General features: G+C 43.8%; 2 protein-coding genes and 3 non-coding genes across 10 annotated transcripts in view; all 5 read right to left on the bottom strand.

The window, feature by feature from the left end:
• Positions 1-8,194, bottom strand: part of bbs9 (Bardet-Biedl syndrome 9) — a 182,488-nt gene extending 174,294 nt beyond the window's left edge. Inside the window, exons 1-4 of the mRNA XM_062538283.1 lie at positions 8,090-8,194; positions 4,882-5,002; positions 3,422-3,572; positions 436-500 (exon numbers count right to left, since the gene is read on the bottom strand). Of these exons, the coding sequence (XP_062394267.1) occupies positions 436-500; positions 3,422-3,572; positions 4,882-4,993 (328 nt within the window). The 5' untranslated portion in view covers positions 4,994-5,002; positions 8,090-8,194. The remainder of the gene's footprint in view (positions 1-435; positions 501-3,421; positions 3,573-4,881; positions 5,003-8,089) is intronic.
• Positions 8,195-9,113: 919 nt separating this feature from the next.
• Positions 9,114-9,185, bottom strand: trnap-agg (transfer RNA proline (anticodon AGG)). The gene has a single exon. It is a non-coding gene; the product is annotated as a tRNA-Pro (tRNA).
• A 768-nt stretch (positions 9,186-9,953) lies between these two features.
• Positions 9,954-10,025, bottom strand: trnap-agg (transfer RNA proline (anticodon AGG)). Its single transcript has one exon. It is a non-coding gene; the product is annotated as a tRNA-Pro (tRNA).
• Positions 10,026-10,586: 561 nt separating this feature from the next.
• trnap-agg (transfer RNA proline (anticodon AGG)) lies at positions 10,587-10,658 on the bottom strand. Its single transcript has one exon. It is a non-coding gene; the product is annotated as a tRNA-Pro (tRNA).
• Positions 10,659-12,846: 2,188 nt separating this feature from the next.
• The window catches only part of LOC134082523 (transcriptional repressor p66-beta-like), a 27,283-nt gene continuing 17,629 nt past the window's right edge, over positions 12,847-22,500 (bottom strand). For 3 of the 6 annotated variants that reach the window (XM_062538287.1, XM_062538284.1, XM_062538289.1), the window contains exons 6-12: positions 21,835-22,005; positions 20,359-20,761; positions 19,131-19,330; positions 17,994-18,173; positions 17,771-17,821; positions 16,980-17,199; positions 12,847-16,279 (exon numbers count right to left, since the gene is read on the bottom strand). In XM_062538287.1, coding sequence (XP_062394271.1) covers positions 16,143-16,279; positions 16,980-17,199; positions 17,771-17,821; positions 17,994-18,173; positions 19,131-19,330; positions 20,359-20,761; positions 21,835-22,005 — 1,362 coding nt within the window. In that variant the 3' untranslated portion in view covers positions 12,847-16,142. The remainder of the gene's footprint in view (positions 16,280-16,979; positions 17,200-17,770; positions 17,822-17,993; positions 18,174-19,130; positions 19,331-20,358; positions 20,762-21,834; positions 22,006-22,500) is intronic. The other 3 variants (XM_062538290.1, XM_062538286.1, XM_062538288.1) reach the window with 2 other exon arrangements.

Here is a 22,500-nt window from a genome sequence, read left to right on the forward strand (position 1 = left end):
ACACTGCTGATATACAGTAACTTAGTCTCAGAGAGACAGCTGTGTATTCCAACACACACCTTGAGACCGCTACGGACAAATCCGGTGCAGCAGCGAGTGGAGATGAGTAACAGTGACGCTACACCGAGCGTGTGACTGAGGAGTTAGCTTCACGTAGCGTTAGCGGCAACAATTTGCTTGCACTATAATGAATGGGACTACAGTGGCAACACAACACTGATAGCAGTGTGTGCGTTCGGAAAAAAAATTAGACCCATCCTCTAAAAAAAAAATTTACACGACGCAAACAGAGCGCTTCAGTTTCACACCTGGTGTAGCCTCCGCTATGATCAAGACAGGAAGTGTATTTGGAACATGACAAGGTGAGTGGTACTTTGGTAAAGTTCAAGACTAGTACCACATGAAGCCACTGCATGGCACGTGGACGGGCCTCACCTGACACCGCATAGACTGAGAGCTTCCTGGGATGCAGCACAGCCAGGTGAAGGAGCTCTGAACACCTGGAGAAAGAGATGGAACCGTGAGAGAAGAATAGCGAAGAAGAATAGCACATGTACACACACATTAGGGCTGTTCAATTTTGCCTAAAAATAAAATCTCGATTTTCTTTTCTCAAAATCCGATTTTCGATTACGATTACGATTATTTTTGAAATGACAAAAGGCAAGAATTTGTTTGAAATATGCTGTTTTTTATTGAACATTTTGCAAATAATTTCCCTATTTTTACGATTTCACATTAGATTACGATTTACAATAATAATCTCGATTACGATTAAAAATCGATTAATTGCACAGCCCTAACACACATACAAACACATACTGTACGCACCCATACACACACATAAACACACATAAACACACACACACACACACATAAACACACATAAACATACACAGACAAGATTTTATGATAAAATGACAACAGAAAGAGATACCTCATGTTCATTTATGCTCACGCCCTTGCGCACACACACACACACACACACACACACACACACACACTAGGCAAGGTTACAGAGTTTAGATCCTAAAAGTAGTGTGGGTTACATATCTACTGTATCTATCTCGGGCAGAGTAACGCTCATCTGTTTAAGCACCTCTTTAACCTTGCTGACATTCCTCCAAGTCCCGCGAGCGAACAGCCCCACTAACACCACAGCCACGCAGGCCCAAGTGCCAGGCCCTCACTGGCCACACTTCAAAGTGCTGAGCCTAAATAGGGGAGGACAGCTTCCCAGGCCTGCATGTTTAATCTGAGGTTTTCACATATGCTTAGTGGTGGCCAGGCCGGCTGGACATGTCACGTCTCCCAGCTTAGAGACATTGTTTTGGGGGAACATAAAAAATGGGAGAGGAGTGGACCACTGGAGTCCTGAAGCTGTTTGGAAATATGGCCGCTAACCGCAAAGCAGCAAACAGGCTGTTGTTTCGTCGTCTCTGGGCGAGCCTGTTTGAGACGATACTCACAACGTGCTTCCTGCAATTACTCCATTTATACACCCCAGAGTGGCGGCCGTGACAGAAATGAAAGAATCGGCAAACACAAACAAACAGCCTGAAGCTGTAGGAGTCATGCGCTGGGCGGAAGGTGGTCTGGACAGCTGTGGAGCCCGAGGCCCTGGGAGGGTGCCCAGTGCCCATGACAGACAGAAAAACAATCCAAAGCATCCCTCCATGTCCTTCATCCTTTTCTAAACACTCTGGAATGCTCCGCACTATCCTTTCCTGCTTCTTTTTTTTTTGGCATACGACAAACAGATGGACTTTGCAAGGTAGCTTGGCAGTTGCAAGTTCAACAAAGCAGAAGTTGCCAACTTGCTTGCTTGCTGTAGTCCATACATTCAAACCTCACTCCGAATCATTTATTGTGACTCTTTTAAGTATCCTTCCACTGAGAAATTAGCAAGTGTTTACAGCCAGCAGAGAATCGATCAAATGAAAGTCTAGCAGGCGTCTAGGCAATGGTGGTGACAGTTGCGCTCTGTGTGTGTCTACAGTAGTTTACGAGGATGGGGAACTACTGTAGTTAGCAGGTGTGTGTGTGTGTGTGTGTGTGTGTGTGTGTGTGTGTGTGGTGGGGGGTTGGGGGAGCTGGATAAGCCACACCATGACTGAGTGACTGCAGGGTGACGGACGGATTAGGCTAATTCCATCTGTACTTGGTGAACTGAATGCTTATTCATGATGACACTGCTTAAAGTCTACATTACAGTGAGACTTAAACCATGAGCAGTGCTCACTTAGGTTTGTGATCATACTGCCAACTACACACAGGCTAGCACATATAACTAAGCTCACCCAATGCTAAGCATTAGGCGAGTTTGTTGTTACTCTATCACCAGCATGGTGCAATTATACTCGGGGATCGAATGTCATTTTGGCTGAGGACCATTCCTGCAATCCCTCTAATGGGTTTAAACAGAGCAAACGCATATATGCTAGGGTTAGTAGGAAGCTATTGTGATTGCTTAAACTGTCCATTCAGCATGAGTACAGTAAATTACTGAATATATTACAAAATACAAAAAATGTGTTCAGTGGATGCACCTCTGCCCTCTCCTCACACTGGAAGAACTACACAGTCACCATTGTCTCAAAAAAGCCCAGAACATTATAAAGGACAGGACACCCACCATCCCAGTCACTCCCTGTTTGAGCTGTTGCCATCAGGCAGATGATACAGATCAATTAACGCAAGGACAAATAGACACAAAAACACAGTTTTTATCCAAGCGCAATAACCATCATCATCAAAGCTGCAAAACAATCTGTTGTGAATGGCTCAATACAATGACAGACAGGAAGTATGCATGTACAGTATGTAGATGTATGTTCATACATACACACAGTTTTTATGCAATGACTGGGTGCGTATGACTGTGTGGGTTTAGGTATGCTGCTATTGCTATTTTATATGTCTCTATTTTTTTTTTTTAAAACATATATGTTTTTTTTACATATAGACTCATGCATGATGCACTGATGGAAAGCACTTTAAATTTCCTAGCTAGGATTACTGATTGATCAGCTGACTGGACCTTCCAGACGCAGGTGTCTTTACATGACTATACTATACACATTGACCACACACAGGCGATCTCCATTTCACCAATTGTGAGACTATTAGCCCCGCTGCTGCTTCAGGTCAGTCACTTTAAGAGGGGTGTATATATATGCAATCGCTTATTTTGCATTATATATTTTAAATTAATTAACAACACTTTATAAACATTTGCTTTCACTTCGAAATTAAAGTGAAAGAGACTTTTATTAATTACTGTAAAAAATCAAATTGACAAAGATTCCGTTTATTAAAGCAATAGAAGGGGAAATATCCAAGAGGAGTGAACTACTTTCTATAGGCACTGCATGCATAGTAGCCTATTGAAATCAGCAGCGGCAGCGCTGTGGTCACTTACGAGACGAACTTGCCCAGCTCCACCTGGATGACGGGGTCCCTGAGGTGCACCTCCAGCAGCTGGGCGTCCGCCTCGGACGGCTCGCCAGGTTTGGACAGGTGAGGGGAGAAGATGCGCAGCATGCCCATGTAGCTGCCCACCACCACTTTATCTGCGCAGGAGAATTAAGGCCACATGGCCACGCAGGCAGTCAGAGGTGTGTGCATTGCAACAGGTTGTTAACACTCACCCCATAATAAACAGACAATTGACTCCTTTGGCAAGTACATTAAGTCCTTAATTCACATATAGTTATTTCAATTAGTCATGAAGCATACACTGGAATTGTCTAGAAGTCCATTCTCTTAAAGGGATATTCCGCCATTTTTGGAAATACGCTCATTTTCCACCTCCCCTCGAGCAAAACAATCGATATTTACCTTGTTCCCGTTCATCCAGCCATTCTGTGAGTCTGGCGATACAACTTTTAGCTTCAGCCTAGCATAGATCACTGAATCGGATTAGACCATTAGCTTCTCGCCTGCTAGCTTCATGTTTAAAAGTGACTAAGATTTCTGATAATTTTCCCATTTAAAACGTGTCTCCTCTCAAGTTAGAAAGTGCAATTAGACCAACTGAAAATGAAACCTGGCGTTTTTCTAGGCTGATTTGACATGGAACTACACTCTCATCTGGCGTAATAATCAAGGCAACTTGCAAACGTACCATAGGCGCAGTGATATCGTAAGCAGCATCTGAAAATAGTCCCCATAGACATCAAGCAGTAGTAGTGCCAGTAGCTGCAAGTTGCCTTGATTATTACGCCAGATGAGAATGTAGTTCCATGTCAAATCAGCCTAGAAAAACGGCAGGGTTCATTTTCAGTTGGTCTTATTGCACTTTCTAACTTGAGAGGACACACGTTTTAAATGGGAAAATTACCAGAAATATTAGTCACTTTTAAACATGAAGCTAGCAGGCGAGAAGCTAATGGTCTAATCCGATTCAATGATCTATGCTAGGCTGAAGCTAAAAGTTGTATCGCCAGACTCACAGAATGGCTGGATGAACGGGAACAAGGTAAATATCGATTGTTTTGCTCGAGGGAAGGTGGAAAATGAGCGTATTTCCACAAATGGCGGAATATCCCTTTAAGAAGGTCCGCATTTTGTTGCTTTGCTACATACTGTACTCTTAGCCTGCACCATCACAACTAAGTGACTGAACAAGTAGGCTGATTTTTAATTTGAATAGATCATCTTTGTTTTGTACTTGTCTTTTTTTAGTCTTCTTTGCACCTTTGAGGACTTGCTGGCAAAATGTCATTGTACAGGCAACTGTTCAATGACAAATAGAAGTCTTCATAAAAACCTTGAATCTTGATTCTTGAATTTTAATATCAAACAACAGTTTCTACCATGGACCAACATGAACTGAATGAGAGTTTATCTACCCCTCCCCAGCGTCCATGCTTTGCTTACCAAACCCGGTTCCACTGTTGTCCACGTCCCCCACACACAGGCAGCCCTGGTCGAACTCCTCGCCCTCTCCCAGGACGGTGGCCCACCAGTCGCGCGCTTTGAACAGAGACATGCTGGAGCGCTGCACAACACAGGGAGGACAGCAGGTCAAAACAGAGACATGCTGGAGCTCTGCACAACACAGGGAGGACAGCAGGTCAAAACAGAGACATGCTGGAGCTCTGCACAACACAGGGAGGACAGCAGGTCAAAACAGAGACATGCTGGAGCTCTGCACAACACAGGGAGGACAGCAGGTCAAAACAGAGACATGCTGGAGCGCTGCACAACACAGGGAGGACAGCAGGTCAAGCCGCTGCGCTCACACAATATCTTGGATGCTATTCGCCTTTTGAACTTAAATATGCCCCCAGACCAGGGGTCAAAATTAACTTTTGGAAATGTGAATATCTACCAGCCAGAGACAGATGAACTGGTGAAATCCACCAGCCATTCAATAGGAAATATGCATTTTCTGTCTGAAATCTACCAGCTGAGACAACTTCAAAATTTACCAGCATTTGGCTGGTGGCTGGTGCTAATTTTGAGTCCTGCCCCAGACCCCTCGTCCCTCTCATAGGACTAACCCCCCCTACACACACACACACACACACACACACACACACACACACACACACACACACACACACACACACACACACACACACACACACACACACACAAACACACACAAACACACACACACACACACACACACACACACACACACACACACACACACACACACACACACACACACACACACACACCTGTCTGTCCAGTTCTCCTTTGTCCTGTCTTGTTTGTCTTATATGTTGTGTTATGTCTTATATGTCACTGCATGGAGAAATTGCCCCTCAAGGATAAATAAAGTTTTTTTTTATTATTTGAATTGAATTGAATTGAATTAAACTGCAAAGGTACTGATTGCATGTGTGGGAGAGATGAGGCCCTTCCTTGTGCACCAAAGAGCACAACAGCCACAGAGGCTTCAGACGATCTGATACATTTCAACTCTTGTTCAGTTATGGCACAAAGTTTTAAGACTATACTAATAAGAACAATCTCAAATTCAGTCAAAATGTCAGTCCATAACTCGTACTCACTGATAGCAAGTAAGTGGCTTCAGCACTGCAAAAGATACAGACAGTGTTTTATGCAAGTTAAAAGAAACAAAACCATATTGACACCATATTAACTGCCCCCCTGTATTAACCTCATATCGGAAGACATTTTGCAAAATCAATGTGTAAGCTGCGGCTAATAGTAATTGAAAACAAATGCAATTGATGGCAAAAGCTAGCTTATAGAAGTGGACTGATAGTTTTGAGGGAACATACATGTTACCAAAATAATTTGAATACCCAAATTGTTGTACATTACTTACACTACCATTCAAAAGTTTGGGGTCACTTAGAGATGTCCTTCTTTTCATCGTGAATGTTGTTAATGACTGTTGTAGAAAGAAATGGCTGATAATGCAATATCTAACATTGCCCATTATCAGCAACCATTCATCCAATGCTCCGAAGGCACATTCTGTTTACTAATCTGATATAATTTTCAAAGGCTGACTGAGAAAACATTGTGGAACATTTTTGCATTGCATGTAGTATAAGAATATAATGTAATCTGAGAACGTCTGTCCAGATAAACAAACAAAACATGAACTGATCTTAGCTGGTATTCTGTCTATATTGTAGTGGAATGGAAATGTCTAAGTGACCCCACACTTTTGACCAGTAGTGCACATGTTATGTATTCTTAATCACGTCCACTGATATTGTTTTAGTTTAGCTCCTGACTAATGCATCCAGTGAATCAGGAATCACTTTCCAATGGCAGCTTGTGCCAAGGCCGCTACTAAGAGCTGAAGGATCATTTCAAGAAGCAGGTTACGTGGTACTGCACAGGCCTAGTTCTCCAATGACCGGCCACTCATCCTCACACCATGCAAATGAGTCATGTGACAGTGGGGATTTGGACGCAGCGGGCCAAGCTGCTTTCCTAATTGCTAACTGCTGAGCAGGTGGAACAGACAGCTAATCCAGAGACCCTCAACAAAGAGCAAGAAAGAGCGAGAGAGAGAGCGAGAGCAAGATCTATGAGAGAGGGACATTCCCAATCTAAAATATATAAACAATGCTCAATAGTATGGCATTGTGTGTGGAGATGGAACAGAGATCATAACACACTGAACTGCCATGTTACTGAGAACATGAAGTCCCTGTCGCTATCTGCTCATCAAGAGGGATTATCCAAGTAGCTCCTAACAGTCAGGAGCGCAGTACTTGCTACTTGCACGTCCTTGTACCGACAGTGCACAACAAATGAGCACAGGCACATTATTTAAAATGAACATGCACTTGCACCTCTTTACAACACAAGTGATGAAGACACGTTAGACACAATGCACCCACTGAGAGTTACATTCTTACTTCACCTTATAGGTTCCAGTCACAGACCAATGTTGGAGTCTGTCTCTCTCTAAACTGACTCCATGTCTTCCTGTGTCTTATTTTCTGTCATTTACGCATTCACTGCAAGTGCAGGTTTTGACACATTCATCTATCACCCTGCTGAAGTAAGCTAAGGTTTGTCCTTTGTACGAAGGAAACTGTTTCATAATGCTGGTAGTAGGTACATAAATGTGTCTAACGTTGATGATAGCTATCTGTAGCTTGACAGCTGACAACCAAGCAATATAATATAATGTTGCAGATGGTTTTGGAACGACAACCCCTGAACTTAATACTGCCAGACATCAGTAGTAACGTTACAGTTAACGTTAGCTAGATTAGCCAGGTTAACTCTCAAGACAAATCAACATCGAGATCAATAACATTAACTGATGCTGCACCCTTCAAAGTGGAAATGTTGTGTTCATGCAAAGTTCATTATAAATATCTGTATGCCCGTGCTGATGCTATGAGCACGAGTACTTTGACGATAACTGTGTTAATCAGCTTTCGCTAACATTATTTAGCGAGCTGGCTAAGAAAAGTGGCTTGAGGCATAACAAGGATTGACACAACCTGTGGATGGAAACTAACGTTAACGCATGATGCTACTTTGTCAGCTAACTTAGCAACATATGGGATAAGTTGTAACATCGTCAAACTGGTGAGTCTATTCTTTAATGAATATTCACTAGAGCAACAATACTTACCGTTTAAACCCGACAGCTTTCGATGGAAGTTATCCAAAAATAGTGTTTCATAAAAATCACATCGCTAGTGCTGCCATGTCTGTAGCAACTAACATTACAGTGAAGCCATCTCCCTGTTGTCATGGCAGTAGCACCAGCTGGAGGTGTGCGCAGAATCGGATGTTGCAGTATGGCCATGTGGGAAATTGAGTCAAATTCAGTTTTTTGACAGCATGGGCTTCTGTGGGCTACTGAACAGTGCAAACCTACTTCAGTTTCTCACATGATTTGTCAGATGTACTGTATCTCCTACAGTACAGATAGTCGTATTGCACACCATATGGATACTAACATAAAAATGATCCTTCTGCAAATAAGTAGGCTATTTCATTATTTAACAGTCACAAGAGAACATGCAAATTGGACATCTGTGGACCCAGTTCACTTCACATATTGTATTCAGTCCCCTAGTCTACTACAAAGGTTCCTGTCCTTACTGCCAATTTTCATGGTGTGTGTGTGTGTGTGTGTGTGTGTGTGTGTGTGTGTGTGTGTGTGTGTGTGTGTTTGTGTGTGTGTGCGTGTGTGTGTGCGCGTGTGTGTGTGTGTGTGTGTGTGTGTGTGTGTGTGTGTGTGTGTGTGTGTGTGTGTGTGTGTATATATATTGAACTAGGCCTACATCTTAAGGGAGACAATAAAGGTCAACTCTTAACTTGAAATGTTATACTGGTGCCTCTGTAGGCCATACTACCATCTGAACTAATTTGTTCTGCTAGAGCTCAGAATTGAAACTGGTTAACACTCGCCATCATCCTGTAGAATTGAAATAGCCTAGCCTTTAACTCCCTTCTCTCCCAAGAAAATAATGTACCGTGCCTTTGCAATTTTTTTTTTTTTTTAAAGAGAAAGAAGCTAGATTTTTAAAAGGGAATTAAAACAGGGGCCAGATGGGGATTTGTTTGTAAACTAAACTACCTCTGCAGATTAGTTTGGACTCCAAATTCTCCAAGACAGCTGTCAATCACAGTCATGGGAGTATAAATTAGGGCTCGTCCGGGATTTGAACCCGGGACCTCTCGCACCCTAAGCGAGAATCATACCCCTAGACCAACGAGCCATAAAACAAGCTATCCAACACATTTTTTTTCCACCAACATGCCACGTCAAACCCCTCTTTGGAGAGCATCGCAGGATTCCCATGTCGACAGCAAGATTTTACTGTTTAGTACTTTGCTGCCCTCTGGTGGTGAACGCTCTGAAGGACCACCAATTCTCCACTAGAAGCGGTTTACTCTTGCAACTGATTCATTCATAGGCCTAGGACGGGGGTCATGTTGAAATATGCTTGTCTAAAAAGTCATTAGATACCCCTATTATATGAACAATTAAGACAATTGCCTACTTATTCTCAAAAACTCTGCTTCTGGAGATCTGCTTCTGCTTCAACAGAAACAAAGGCTTTGTTTGCATTTTTAGACGACAGTCATTCAATAAGCAGTCACAGTCGCTGTTCTTTCTTTTTTCTTTTTTTAAATGCTCAATTGTGATTCTCAGCAAAAGGTTCATATCCATCTTAGCCAAAGGCTAGCCTACTAATGTGGATTTCTCCTTTCACATTCTACCATTTCATTCATGCATCCTGATTATTTTATGGCACATTATGTGTTTAAATGGGTCGAGAGGTTCTCACTCTAGATAGATGACCACAAAAGAGGAATTAAAACAATGTAAGAGTCAGTAGCCTATTACTTACTAGAAGTTCAAGATTTATTTGGCGGATACCTCTGTAGATCAGTTTGGGCCCAGGTTTTAGGTTTATGCCACAAATTCTCTAATCATGACAGCTGTCAGTCACAGCCCTTCCACTCCATGGAAGTATAAATTAGGGCTCGTCCGGGATTTGAACCCGGGACCTCTCGCACCCTAAGCGAGAATCATACCCCTAGACCAACGAGCCATGAGAAACATAGTCCCAAATATTTTTTTTCTTCTAACATGCCACGTCAAACCCCTCTTCACAGAGCTTCCCTGGATTCGCATGTTGAAAGCAAGATTTTATTGTTTAGAGCTTTGTTCCCCTCTAGTGGTGAATGTTCTGAAGTATAACCAATTTTCCACTAGAAGCGGTTTGACCTCTTTGTATTGTAACTGACTCATTCACAAGGAAGTCATGTTTTAGAACATTTTCAAAGACCCCTATGATATGAACAATCAAGCCAAATCTCATTAAAAAAAAAAAAAAAAAAAACATACATTTTCCTTGGCATTCATTTTCTTACTTTTGAAGAAAATTAATAGGCTAATATATACAGTGTTGCCTTCATGACCTAAGCCTATCATTATTTTTTCTTAATATAACATGGCCAAAATCCATCCTAGCCTATTATTGCCTACCAGTAGGATATGTGACGCTTGCATGAGAGAAACATGCACGTATTGATGAGCCCTAACCCGAAGGGCATGGCATGACTGGACTTTGACTGGGCCAGTTTGAGAAGTGCGCTCGTGATTTAAAACCGGGCTCGTCCGGGATTTGAACCCGGGACCTCTCGCACCCTAAGCGAGAATCATACCCCTAGACCAACGAGCCATACTAATTATTGGGTTGGCTGAGGACATCACTCTACAATTTGCCACGTCAAACAAACCTCTTTTCTAGATAAAGCGCTATGTTGTCTCGCATATTGGCGAGAATATTTTTCTTCTGAACTTTGCTGCCCCTAGTGGTTAAAATCCCTGACCCCAGACCTCCTGTCTGTGCCTGCGGAAGGTGTAGCCTAAACTAATTCATGCACGGTTAGAACTATGGGAGGTAGACAGCATGCCAGTTCTTTATATATGCCAAGAGACCATGTAATTACAAATTATTCAGATGATTGCAAATTGTTCTTCAATTTTTTATTCCACAGAACACATAGGCCTATGCCTATGCGTTCAGCAATCAGAGCTTTGCAAAATAGTCTGAGAGTGGGGTGCCTTTAATGTCAGTTAGGCTACAGGCTACATTTTATTTATTTATGTATTTATTTATTTCATTTGTTGTTCCCTTTGACAGGGTATAGTGCAAATACATGCTGTCTACAGCTGACCTACTGTACTGTCCACACTTTTGTCACAGATGTTGAGATGTAGGTTGATCTCAATTACCACCAATGTGATACTAAATCATTTTTGAACATGGATATTATTGTTCGTGTAGCATGCATCACCATCAATGAACAAGCTATGTAGGGTTCACCTATAGTCCTAATCTTTATCTTCATAGTAGCGAAGATCTTTGATTACTTACACCCTCTCTCAAACCTCTCTAGCACGTTTGTTGGAGCATGATTCCAGAATAGTCAAGAATAGCATTTCAGCCAATGATGCTCATAATCACAGATGTTTCCATAAAGCTGGGCTCGCCCGGGATTTGAACCCGGGACCTCTCGCACCCTAAGCGAGAATCATACCCCTAGACCAACGAGCCATGAAAAACAGCAGAAGAGGCTGTGTAAAAAGATCAGAAACTTGCCACGTCAAACTTTCTTTTGAACTGGGGTTGAATTGCAGGGAAATATATTGTTCTGTGGTGTTTTGTCGCCCCCTGGTGGTTGTTACCCCTGCCTGGAGTTGTGATGGAGCGCATCTACTAACTAGGCCTATTTTGCATTGGAAAGTGTTTTTTTTTTGGTGTTGTTGTTGTTTTCATAGTACAGGCTAATCAATCATTAAACCCATTATCATTCCTCTTTTCTTAGATCTTCAGACTTCAGGCTACAAATGATTGCAAACTGTTTTTACTTTTCATTCCACAATGGCACACAATCTGACCTGAGTCCAGTGTGGTCCTGATACAAATCAGTGGTTCTCAAACCTTTTTTTGAGTGACGATTCCCCGACCATCAGTTAGCTGTTCACTACCCCCTATACCTAACCCTCTGCCTGCATGCTGACTGTACTTTGATACTTTTTTTTTTTTATTATTATTATTATTATTTTTATGTAGGTTTATGGTAGTAGCAGAAACTGGCATGGGGCTTATAGGCTAGATATTAAAGTAAAGGGTTGCATTTCTGCAGTTCCAAACTTTTGAACATCTATTTTTAAACTCTACAACTTGATAGTGCAAGGTAGGCAACTAATCTTTAATACAGTGTCCTAGTATGGGAACCTCTCAGTTAAGGACAGGAACCAGCAGTGAAATTAAACTTAAAATTCAGTTTTTAGTAAAATAGTTTTTGTTTCAATGCAAGGCTTCTTAGTTACAAATGAACAGTGGTTGCATCCATTTTGAGAGGAATTTCTTCAAAGATTTTTACTGCAATCATGATCAGGGTGGCAGATGGAGCTATTTGATAACAAAGATGATTTCCTGCTGTTTCAAGCTAGAAATATAGACTAGAAGAAAGAAAATGCCAAAGCTTAACTCCAACACATTAGCCTGCTGAATTATTGCTGTTTGATTCTCTACCTCAACCCCCCCAGATGTATTGGGCCTGTAATATCTGTCAGAAAAGATTCAACCTTGCAGCAGAAAAACAGAGCCCTGTATGGGTTCTGATTTAAATGGTGGGCAATGGGCAAAGTGTGAGGCCAATTTAATACCCGGGCAAAAATCTATTTTCTATTGTAATACAAAGAGTGAGATATCAGTAGTAACAAATATCAGAGATAGCTTAATGCTCCCACACACACACCACAAAATAGCTTCAGTTCATGCACAAGTCACTGACAGACTTTGCACTGGCAGACACTGAAACGAGGACCATATGGGTCTATGAATAGAACAGTCACTGTGAGATTCTTTATGCTTTTCATTTATTTTGTAGAATTCTGTCATATCATTTTAACTTTGAAAACAGACAGGCCAATATTTGCCAAAAGAAAGAAAGAAAGAAATAGAGTCTATTAACTCCTGTCTCCATCCATCAGTGTCTACATTCAATTTGAATGTTCCTGCAAGAGTGCCAAAGGTTCAGGAGAGATACAGAAACCACTACACTGCTGATAGCAAATCGAATGAGCACTGGAAAGAAAGACCATCAGACACTGGGACTTTCTCTCAGTGACTGGGCCATGCAACCCGCCCCGCCCCACCCCATTGCTGGCTCAAACTCCTTCCACCCTCTCATCTGACTGAGACCTGACTAGGTGTGTAACTGGGTGTTTTTCAAATCATTCATAAATCAAAAACAGCATTCAGTTCTATTGACATAAATAAAGCAGATGGAATAGATTAGTTTACCTATTACTAGTTCAGACAAACATTTTTTTTGAATAGATCAAACAAATCAATTATCATACTGCCACTACAGAGTACAAAAAATACACTAGTGATGTAAATGAAGTCGGATCATTACAGTGAAAGAAAAAAATGTTTTAAAAACTCATTTGTTTGAACACTTGTTGCACAATACACAGTGATCACAGCCAAACGACAAGTTTCACAATATCCATGGCTTTTGATTTGCATTTCTACACAATATACAACTGTTTTGATTTCAATCTACAAAGGAGAAAAGGCTTATTTACAATACATCTTTATAACTCTTTTAAGCAATTGTTGTCTTTTTATGCCATACTGTAAACAGGTTTACCAATGCTGAGATTGAATTGGATATTTGAAAGAAAAAAAAAAAGCAAGGAAATCAAATGGACTAAAAACGGTATAAAATGCAGAAATGAATATTGGGGTATTTTTTTTTTTTTTCTTTCACAAACACAGATGCACATAGAAGAATATACACTACAATAGTGTGACAGATTAATGAACGTTAAAAAGTCCTATCTGTGGGCTGAAGGAGCATTAGATCTTGCTAAAAAATAAATAAAAATGGACTCTCTTGTGATTAGCATCCTCCCTGTTTCTCCAAATATTGCACCTGCTGCTTAAGTGTACCAGTAAGGGCACGCCCATAATGCTGCTCTGCACGCAATGCCCAGACAATTGCCTCCAAATACAGTTGAACTCACAACGCATAATGATACATGGAGGTATGTAAAGGTTCAAAATTTGAAGAAAGAAAAATTTAAAAATCAAGCATGCGGAGCCATCTGAATTTCTATCATAAACAAGAATCACTAGTCATCCCTTGGGGTTACAAGAGACAAATATGCTATTGTACAATCTTTACCAGGTGTCTTAAAAAAAACAACAACATCATGACCATTTAGGAGTTGAGAGAATGTAACCTGGGGGGAGAGCTACACCATTATACATACGGTGTACACAACTCAGTTCCTTATCAAAACATTGCAGCATAGGCCCAGAATTTCAAAGGTACTCTCAATAATACCTTTTGTCCTATAAACCCCCAAAATGCAAATACTGGGGGGGAAAAAACACTCATCGCAAGTATTAATGTGTAACATTGTAACTTTGTCATACCCATAAATTGCTGCCCTTGAATTTGCTTTGTAGAGTCTTACAAGCTATAGATGATCCCTACAGGTGCTTTTTTTATTCTCATAATGAGCTGATTATCGTCTTCCAGAAAGGTACCTTTCAGGTACCAGAAAACAATCTATAGAAGACGCTGCACATATGCAGGCTTAAGCCAAACACTAATCTTACCACTAGTAAGAAAATAAACTTTGAAAGCTGCCCCACCCCCCCAAAAAAAGAAAGAAATAATAATTATAATAATAATAATAATAGATGACGACAAATAAATGGGTGAAACTGGGACCATTAAGATTGAGCGATTAGAAGACGAAAACAAACAAACAAACAAACAAACAAAAAAAGCTAAGGGCTAGCAGAGAGACCAGGGAAAAGGCACCCGTACTCGCATATTTTTAAGTCCATAAATAGGTACATTATATACAAGGGTTCTCCCAGAGACTGACAACCTCAGACATGTGTCCATCCTCTCCATCTGGCCACGGAGAACAGCTGTGTCCTTGCCTGGGCAGAACAGTGTGACTCGTCATTCTGATTGAAGTGTCTGACCACACAAAGACATGGAGACGGAGCGAGGAGCAAAGACCACGGCTTTCTCCTTCGGGATAAAAACACCGTCGCAAACTTTTAGTGTTGAGCGCTGCATTCCGACATCTTCCAGGGTTCGTTCGTCTTTAAAAGTTCAGCCTCAAGATAGTTTCTGGGGTCCGAGTTTGTATCGGCTGTTCTCCACGAGGTGGCCATAAGAAACCAAATAACATCAAGGATAAAAGAAATAGACAGTACAAGGAGGAGGGGGGGTGGGAGAGGTACCAAAATATTAGCCCAAGTTTTCAGACAACTTAATTAAGTATTGCCAAGTAAGTTGCAATTTTTTTTTTTTTTTCTTCAAAAACGCAATCTGTCATTATTTTAAAAAGATCACTCTAGTCTTTTCCAGCTGTGTGGATAAGGCTTTATCATGAAGATGTTTGTTGTTTCTTTGCTTTTTTTTTTCCTAGAGAGAGAGATTGCCGTTCAAAAAAAACACCGTTGGTGGTGCCTGGTCTGTGCGTCCAGCTGCAGATCTATAAGAGTCACTCAGTGCTGCACGCATTCACAGAGAAATGCATGCTTGACACAGATATCAAAAAGGTCCGTCCGCGAAAGGGTTTGCCTTCCCGAGACAGGCCTCTGACTTCCACAACACAACTTAAGACAGTAACACTTGACATAAAATATCGCAAGAAATAGAGTACATGGCCTCTCAAACACACGTGTGTGCACTTACACACACTCACACAAACACACAAACAAACATCCATACACACACACAAGCGTAAAGTTCTGATATGATGAAAGACAGAATTCTCTGTCGGGTAACAGGTAATGGGAGAGCTGGACATTATGGTGGCAATACTGGAGAAGAACAAAAAAAAAAGCTTTGCATGGTTTCCTCCCTCCGTCAAAAGTGACTTCAGGTCATCTGGGTTTTTTATATATATATTTATATATACTTTTTTTTAACTAAGCATTTTTGATTGTGTCGCTCTTACAGTTTGGTGGGTAGGCGGACTAACAGGCACTGCATGCGACGGGCGCTGTTGGAGTGGGCTCACGGTGGGGGGGGGGGGGGGGGGGGGGGGGGTCATTGCCATAGGTCAGGTGCATGATGGGTAGGCAAGGGAAGGTGGTGTGGGGAGGTCGGGATTATTTCTGGCCGGTGATGGACTGAGATATAGAGCGCGGCGGGATCATGTCGAGGAGATACTCTCGCTGCCGGTCGGCCAGGCTGGAGCCCTTCTGCCCGCTCACGTTGCCCGGGTTCAGGTAAGCAATGTTCACACCTGGAGAGAAAAACAGAAATAAGGCAAGAGAGCAGGGTCAAACTTTATAAAAGTAACAGTTAGCTGGTGGAGGGGAAAAGAGTTAAAAAGTAGACAGTAGTAAAAGAAAGTGAAAAGACAGTCATTAAGGATATGCTATGCTACTCTACGCTATGCTACTCTCTATCTTCTGCAGTTATTAAACTCAAGTGAATCAAGTTTATAAAACTAGCCCATTCTGCCTGAGGTTTTTAATTTCAACTGTAGTGAACATTACACCCAGCCATGTGGTACATTGTTTATGAGAATCCACAGCATCTCAGACAGTATAACCTTTGTTGCCTGTGTGATCCGCCGCAATACCCCAAAGCCATAGTGAATTGAACATATAAACATCTAACAAAACCAACCATAAGTGCTACGTATGAGTTTCCATTCGTCTCCTGAACAAAGATCCTTAATTATTGACAAGATAGAGCAACGTAATGCATCTCTATGGAAGCAAAATTCGAACAGTTCCTGTCTGCTTAAAGGGGCGTGTTACAAAGACGTCATAGTGGGATATCGATCTCTGTCAGATCGGCAAGCAGTTCAGTTCGAATGTTAGCAGGTCTGCTTAAAGGGGGATTTAGCCCCCCTCCCCCTTGTGAAGACAGAACGTGGAAATGATCGAACGTTTGCGCCTCTCGCTCCGCTTTAACCCTCTCTGTCCTGAACTCACCGGGGATGTTGTAGAGCTGGCGGTGGCGGCTGTCGTGCTGTGCCCGGCTGCTGGAGCTGCCCCCGTGCTTGCCCGCCATGCCCAGTAGGCCGCTGGCCACGGACAGCTGGGAGGCCTGCGCCTGGGCGAAGTTGGAGAGCACGCCCCGCGCCGAACTGGACAGGCCCCGCTGCAGAGAGGCCACAGACTGGCTACTCTGAGACTGGTGAGACTGGTGGGCCTGGGGCAGGGAGGGCAGACAGACAGAGAGAGACAGACAGATAGACAGATAGACAGACAGACAGACAGACAGAGAGACAGAGAGAGGCAGGTTTTCAAAATGACCAATTCATCTTCAAATGAATTAATGTGGACTGTAACTATATGAACATTGAGACACATATGGTGTTAACTGGGAGTGTTAGTGGTACGCTTATTCGTACCGAACCGTTTCGGTACAGGAGGACTGGGAGGACTGCAGATGGGTACAGAATGCAATATTCAACTGTTTAACACAATGCAATTTCCACAAATCCTTGCAAATTCTGGGAGACCTTGCAGTTTTATCCAACCATCACAATTCCTGAGAGATCTCACCAACCATAGCAGTCCCTCACACAAAATGTTGAACCAGATGTCACCACACGTTTTTTGTCGTGAAGTGTTGTGTCGTGTAGACATGCGCAACACAAACCCCAATATGCCTTACCAACAAAACAACTGCAAACAACATGCACTGTTGTTCCGCTGACAAATAAGTTATTCAACCATTCAAATGACAAAATGTTTAAGCTTCGTTGAAGACATGTTACCTTTAGGTTACTAGCAGCTCGCGATGTAGTCCAAAAACACGAGTCTTCCCACTTTGAAGTAATGAGACAAGGGTAAGTTATAGGTTCATGTGCTGTAGGTCTACAGCGGGACGGCCACGGTCACGGCCACCTCTGTCCCCCACATGCCCGAGCCGGCCCTGTGCGGCTGCGCTGTGGCTTAGGACCCTGCCTGCGGGGTTCAACCAGGTGTGGAGAGACCTACCTGTCGGAGGGCGTGGTGTCGGATCATGGACTCGGCCTTGCTCACGCTGGGGACGGTCACGGCAGAGCTGGCGGCTGAGAGAGCGGCCTGTTGCGCCTGCTGCTGCTGCTGCTGCTGCTGTTGCTGCTGCTGCTGTTGCTGCTGCTGTTGCTGCTGTTGCTGCAGCCTCTGCTCAATCTCCTGGAACACGCACACACACACACACAGGCGCACACACGCACACACAATCAAAGCCAATTAACAACTGGCTGTTGCACAATTTGTGAATTCAAGTGAAGCCTGCTGTACATTTATTTTTCCGTTCAATGTTGACTCTTAATAAGAGACGCTGATCTGTGCATCGGCACTCTCTACAGTGGAGAGCTCTTGACCTTCTGCCTCACTTTCACAATGCTCACTTCGAACCATGTGTCGAGTCATGACAAACACCCACGTCAATGCCACATCTCAGCATTCTAAATGTGGAGCTCTCCTTTGCGAAGTAATAAGCTTAGAAGTCTGGCCAGGAAGACTCATATGTGACCAACTGTAGAGCCTTCGCTTTGTTAATATGCAAGTCAATTATTTGCACAGCACATTTAAAACAGATAGAAGACATATACTACATTGCAATATAACAGTCAACAACAGTTTGGCACAGTGTTCTTCGAACTACACGCAATACACACAAACAAATAACTAATTCAGCACTCCACCAGTTCAGAATTGTGTATATTGTTAGCTAAGCCTACAGTATATACACTACCACAACAACTTGCTGCAGTAGCCTCAAAATGTATCATTATTATTTTCTTCTCTATCAATGTCTTAAATGCTCCAGATGTAAAGCACTTTCAGCTGCATTCTGTGTATGAAAGGTGCCATACAAATAAAACGTATTACTATTATTTGTGTTATCATTACCTCTGCCAAGGAGGTTATGTTTTCAGCGGGGTTTGTTTGTTTGTCTGTTTGCTAGCAAGATAACTCAAAAAGCTATGGATGGATTTCGAGGACATTTTCAGAATAGGTCTGAAATGACCCAAGGAAGAACCCATTACATTTTCAGAGTGATCCGGATCACTGTTTGGAGGTGGCAGCTATGAATTCACTTGACGGAGGTCTCATAGTGCTTTTCTAGTTATTATCATTACGGACCTGTTCCTGCTGCAGGGCCTTGACGAAGGCGTTCTTTAGCCTGTTGGTGTGTTCGGCCTTCAGGGCCTTCTTCTGGTTGGACGTCATGCACAGCTCACAGAGGACGCGCCCGCTCTTCTCCTGCTTCCAGTGCGGAGTGAAGTCCGTCTTGCACTGGGCGCACACAAACGGGTCGGTGGGAGCGCGCGGCCCGAATTTACCTGCCCAACACACCGCCACAAAAACATGGCATGAGACATGACATAGACTAGACTGTTTACCTGCCCAACACACCGCCACAAAAACATGACATGAGACATGGGCATCTAGACTGTTTACCTGTCTGACACAAGACATAATTGATCCAAGATGGCTGCTACGCTACGCAGAGGATCCGAGAATCCAGCTCTTTGGAATCCAATTTAGATCTTTGCAAGTTTTTTAGCTGATGTTTTTTAGCTGATGTTCCGCGGATATCAAGCGGTTGGGACGTATATCATATCCTGACATTTGGAACTCTGAACAGCGTTTACACTGCTCCTCTCTAGTATTTCAGATGGACACTATGTACTGTAAATGAGCTCATGTGTGAACAAAGCGAAGAACATGCAGAGATTCTGCTCATGTGTGTGCTCAACCGTGTTCAACCTGCTCAACCTCACGGACATTCTGTTCATGTGCGTCGGTGACGTGACGTTGACACATAATGTCCGCATAATGTCCGCATGTTAGTATCATGCCTGAATCAGCCGAAGGGTCAGACATCGGCTTGATAAAGAGCCGCATATAGTGCAGAGGACGTGTCTGAAAACAGTCAGCGGCGCAAGAGAAGGAGAAGTAGTCCGTTTACACGACGAGGAGAACGAACCACACTGTCTAGTGGCTGACACTGACGTCGCACTCTTTCACTTCAGGGATCCGTGGTTTCTGTAATGTCCTAGAATGGGCAGGGTTGAAATAGTAGACCAGTTCAACAGGATTTCCTTCCTTTCCTAAAATGCCGCTCTCTCAATCTTCTCCTCCAACCCTCCACACTCACATTGGTTGGTGATAACAGCCCCCCCTGTCCCACGCACCATCTTTGAAAGTCCCCTGTGCCCCTCCAGCCCCAACAACTTCTCTGGTCAGCAGGTGCTCGCTACTGTTACAGATTCTGAAAGAGTAAAGTATCGGTGCTGGTGCCCGTGCCCGTACCCGTTGTGGGATCGTATTGTGAAGGTTACCCATCCCTGGCGCGCGGGTCACTCACCCTGGCTGTCGAGGACGCTCTGGACGACCTCCTCCAGGCCCACCATGTAGATGAACTCGCTGTTGGCGGCCGAGGGCATGAAGTGGAGGAGCGGCGCGGGCGGCTTGGGCGGCGGGATCTCCAGCAGGGTCTTCTCCAGCTGCTTGCGCAGCGCCAGCTTGGCGGCCGCCTGGCTGCTGGCCTGGTCCTGCAGGGACTGGGGGCCTCCGGCCGCGCCAGGGCTGGGCAGCGGGGACGGGCTGCCCGCCGCGCCCACCCCCGAGACGCCCGACATGCCGCCGCCGCCCCCGCCACCGGCCCCCGCCGCTGCTGCTGCCGCCGCCGCCGCCTGCATGTGGGCCAGGTTCATGTAGAGAGCCGAGGAGCCGGAGCGCTGGGACGCAGACACCTGCTGAGTGGTGGCCTGCACACACACACACACACACACACACACACATACACACACACACACACACACACACACACACCACAGGACATAGTTAGGAATACAGGAACACACCGATCCAGCAGAGCAAATAATGCCATTAGCACTCAGACATGATTATCAACAGTTATTACGGGCTTTGTGCACTAGCTTTGTGCACTAGCATTGTGCACTAGCATTGTGCACTAGCTTACTTGGTCGGCAAACCAGTTTCCTGTTTGCTGACATCACAGTCAACAAGCATCTAAATAGGAGTGCTTCAGTTGTATCAAAACGTGTGCGCACCGAAAATCCTTCCCTCCTTATTTTGTGCAGCTGCTGCACGTAGGATAACGTGTTTAGGAACAAGGTGGAGGCTAAAGAGGCTAAAACTGCTTTTATGATACTTGAATCTGAGCAGAGTGGCACATAGCAGTAGCCTGACGAGCCAGACCCACATCAAGATGTAATTTTGCAATCGGAGGGGTGGGATAAACAGTTGTCTTTCAAATTCCCTCCCCGCAATAGGATAAACGAATCATCTTCTTGTTTTCAAGTAGCAGGATGCGTAACCTTCCCTCTCCACGCAATAGGATAACGCTAAACGAATCATCTTCTTGTTTTCAAATAACAGGATGCGTTACCGTCGCAACTTCTGGTCGCATGTCAGTCACCATTATGTTAAGCCCACCCACCGACTCTATACACGCTGTGATTGGACCGCTGGTGCTGGGGGTTCTCAGCTCCCTGGCTCAATGGATCGTGCCTAGACTGCCCCGCCAGCCAAATTACATTTGCTGCCGCTAGGGGCGTCTAGATTTCTAGGCTAACATAGCAGTTCTATCCATGGACATTAAGACTCACGTACAATCGTACATTATATTTCTTACGTTTTGGTACAACTAAAGCAATGATCTTCAGGTACTTGTTGACAGCCATGTTGACCAACCGGAAACTGGTTTGCCGTTTAGTAAGCAAGAACAAATAAAATGCCTAGAAGTAGCACACACCCCCCCCCCCCCAGGCCAAAGAGAACACTGATGAGCATCTGTGCTGGGCTGGCTGGGACTGACCTGCTGGTAGCTCACAGTGTTGTTGATGGAGCCCGGGGCGGAGCGCATCACCCCCTGCTTCTGCGGGATCCTCTGCCCCTGCAGCTGGGCCGGGTTGGGCGCGATCACCCGCTGGGACATCATCATCTGGGGCATGTTGGCGTTGGCTGCTGACCGGATCACAGAATGACCCTACACAGGACAGCAGAGAGAGAGGGTGGTTGGACAGGCCAGTTGAAGACATATAGTGGAAGCATAACCTTGATAGGATTTTCTAAAAGCAATTAGTCACAGCAAATCTAATTTCTAATGACCCATAAACTTACATTTATCCTTTCCTCTATACATCAATGGCAAGCACTGATACATTTGGCCTATCTGATTAATGGCCATTTTGACAAATGAAAGGCATTGTGCACATAACTATCCCTTGGAGACTATTGCCTCCTTTATTATGCTGTTATTACACTACACGGCCACTAGGTGGCAGTCATACGTAAAGGAAAATGGAACTGATGGCCTAAAACCATTTCCCTTTGAGGACATGCAGCCAAGATCTGTTGGTTGCACAATACATCAGCCACAGAATTCCTTTGTCCACCATCACCACTCAAACCCCTCCAACACCATAAACCACCCAAGGAAGCGGCCAGGCTACTATGTCTGTACAAAAACACGTCCATCTAA

This window comes from Sardina pilchardus, chromosome 6, assembly GCF_963854185.1.
Source record: "Sardina pilchardus chromosome 6, fSarPil1.1, whole genome shotgun sequence".
Classification (NCBI taxonomy): domain Eukaryota; kingdom Metazoa; phylum Chordata; class Actinopteri; order Clupeiformes; family Clupeidae; genus Sardina; species Sardina pilchardus.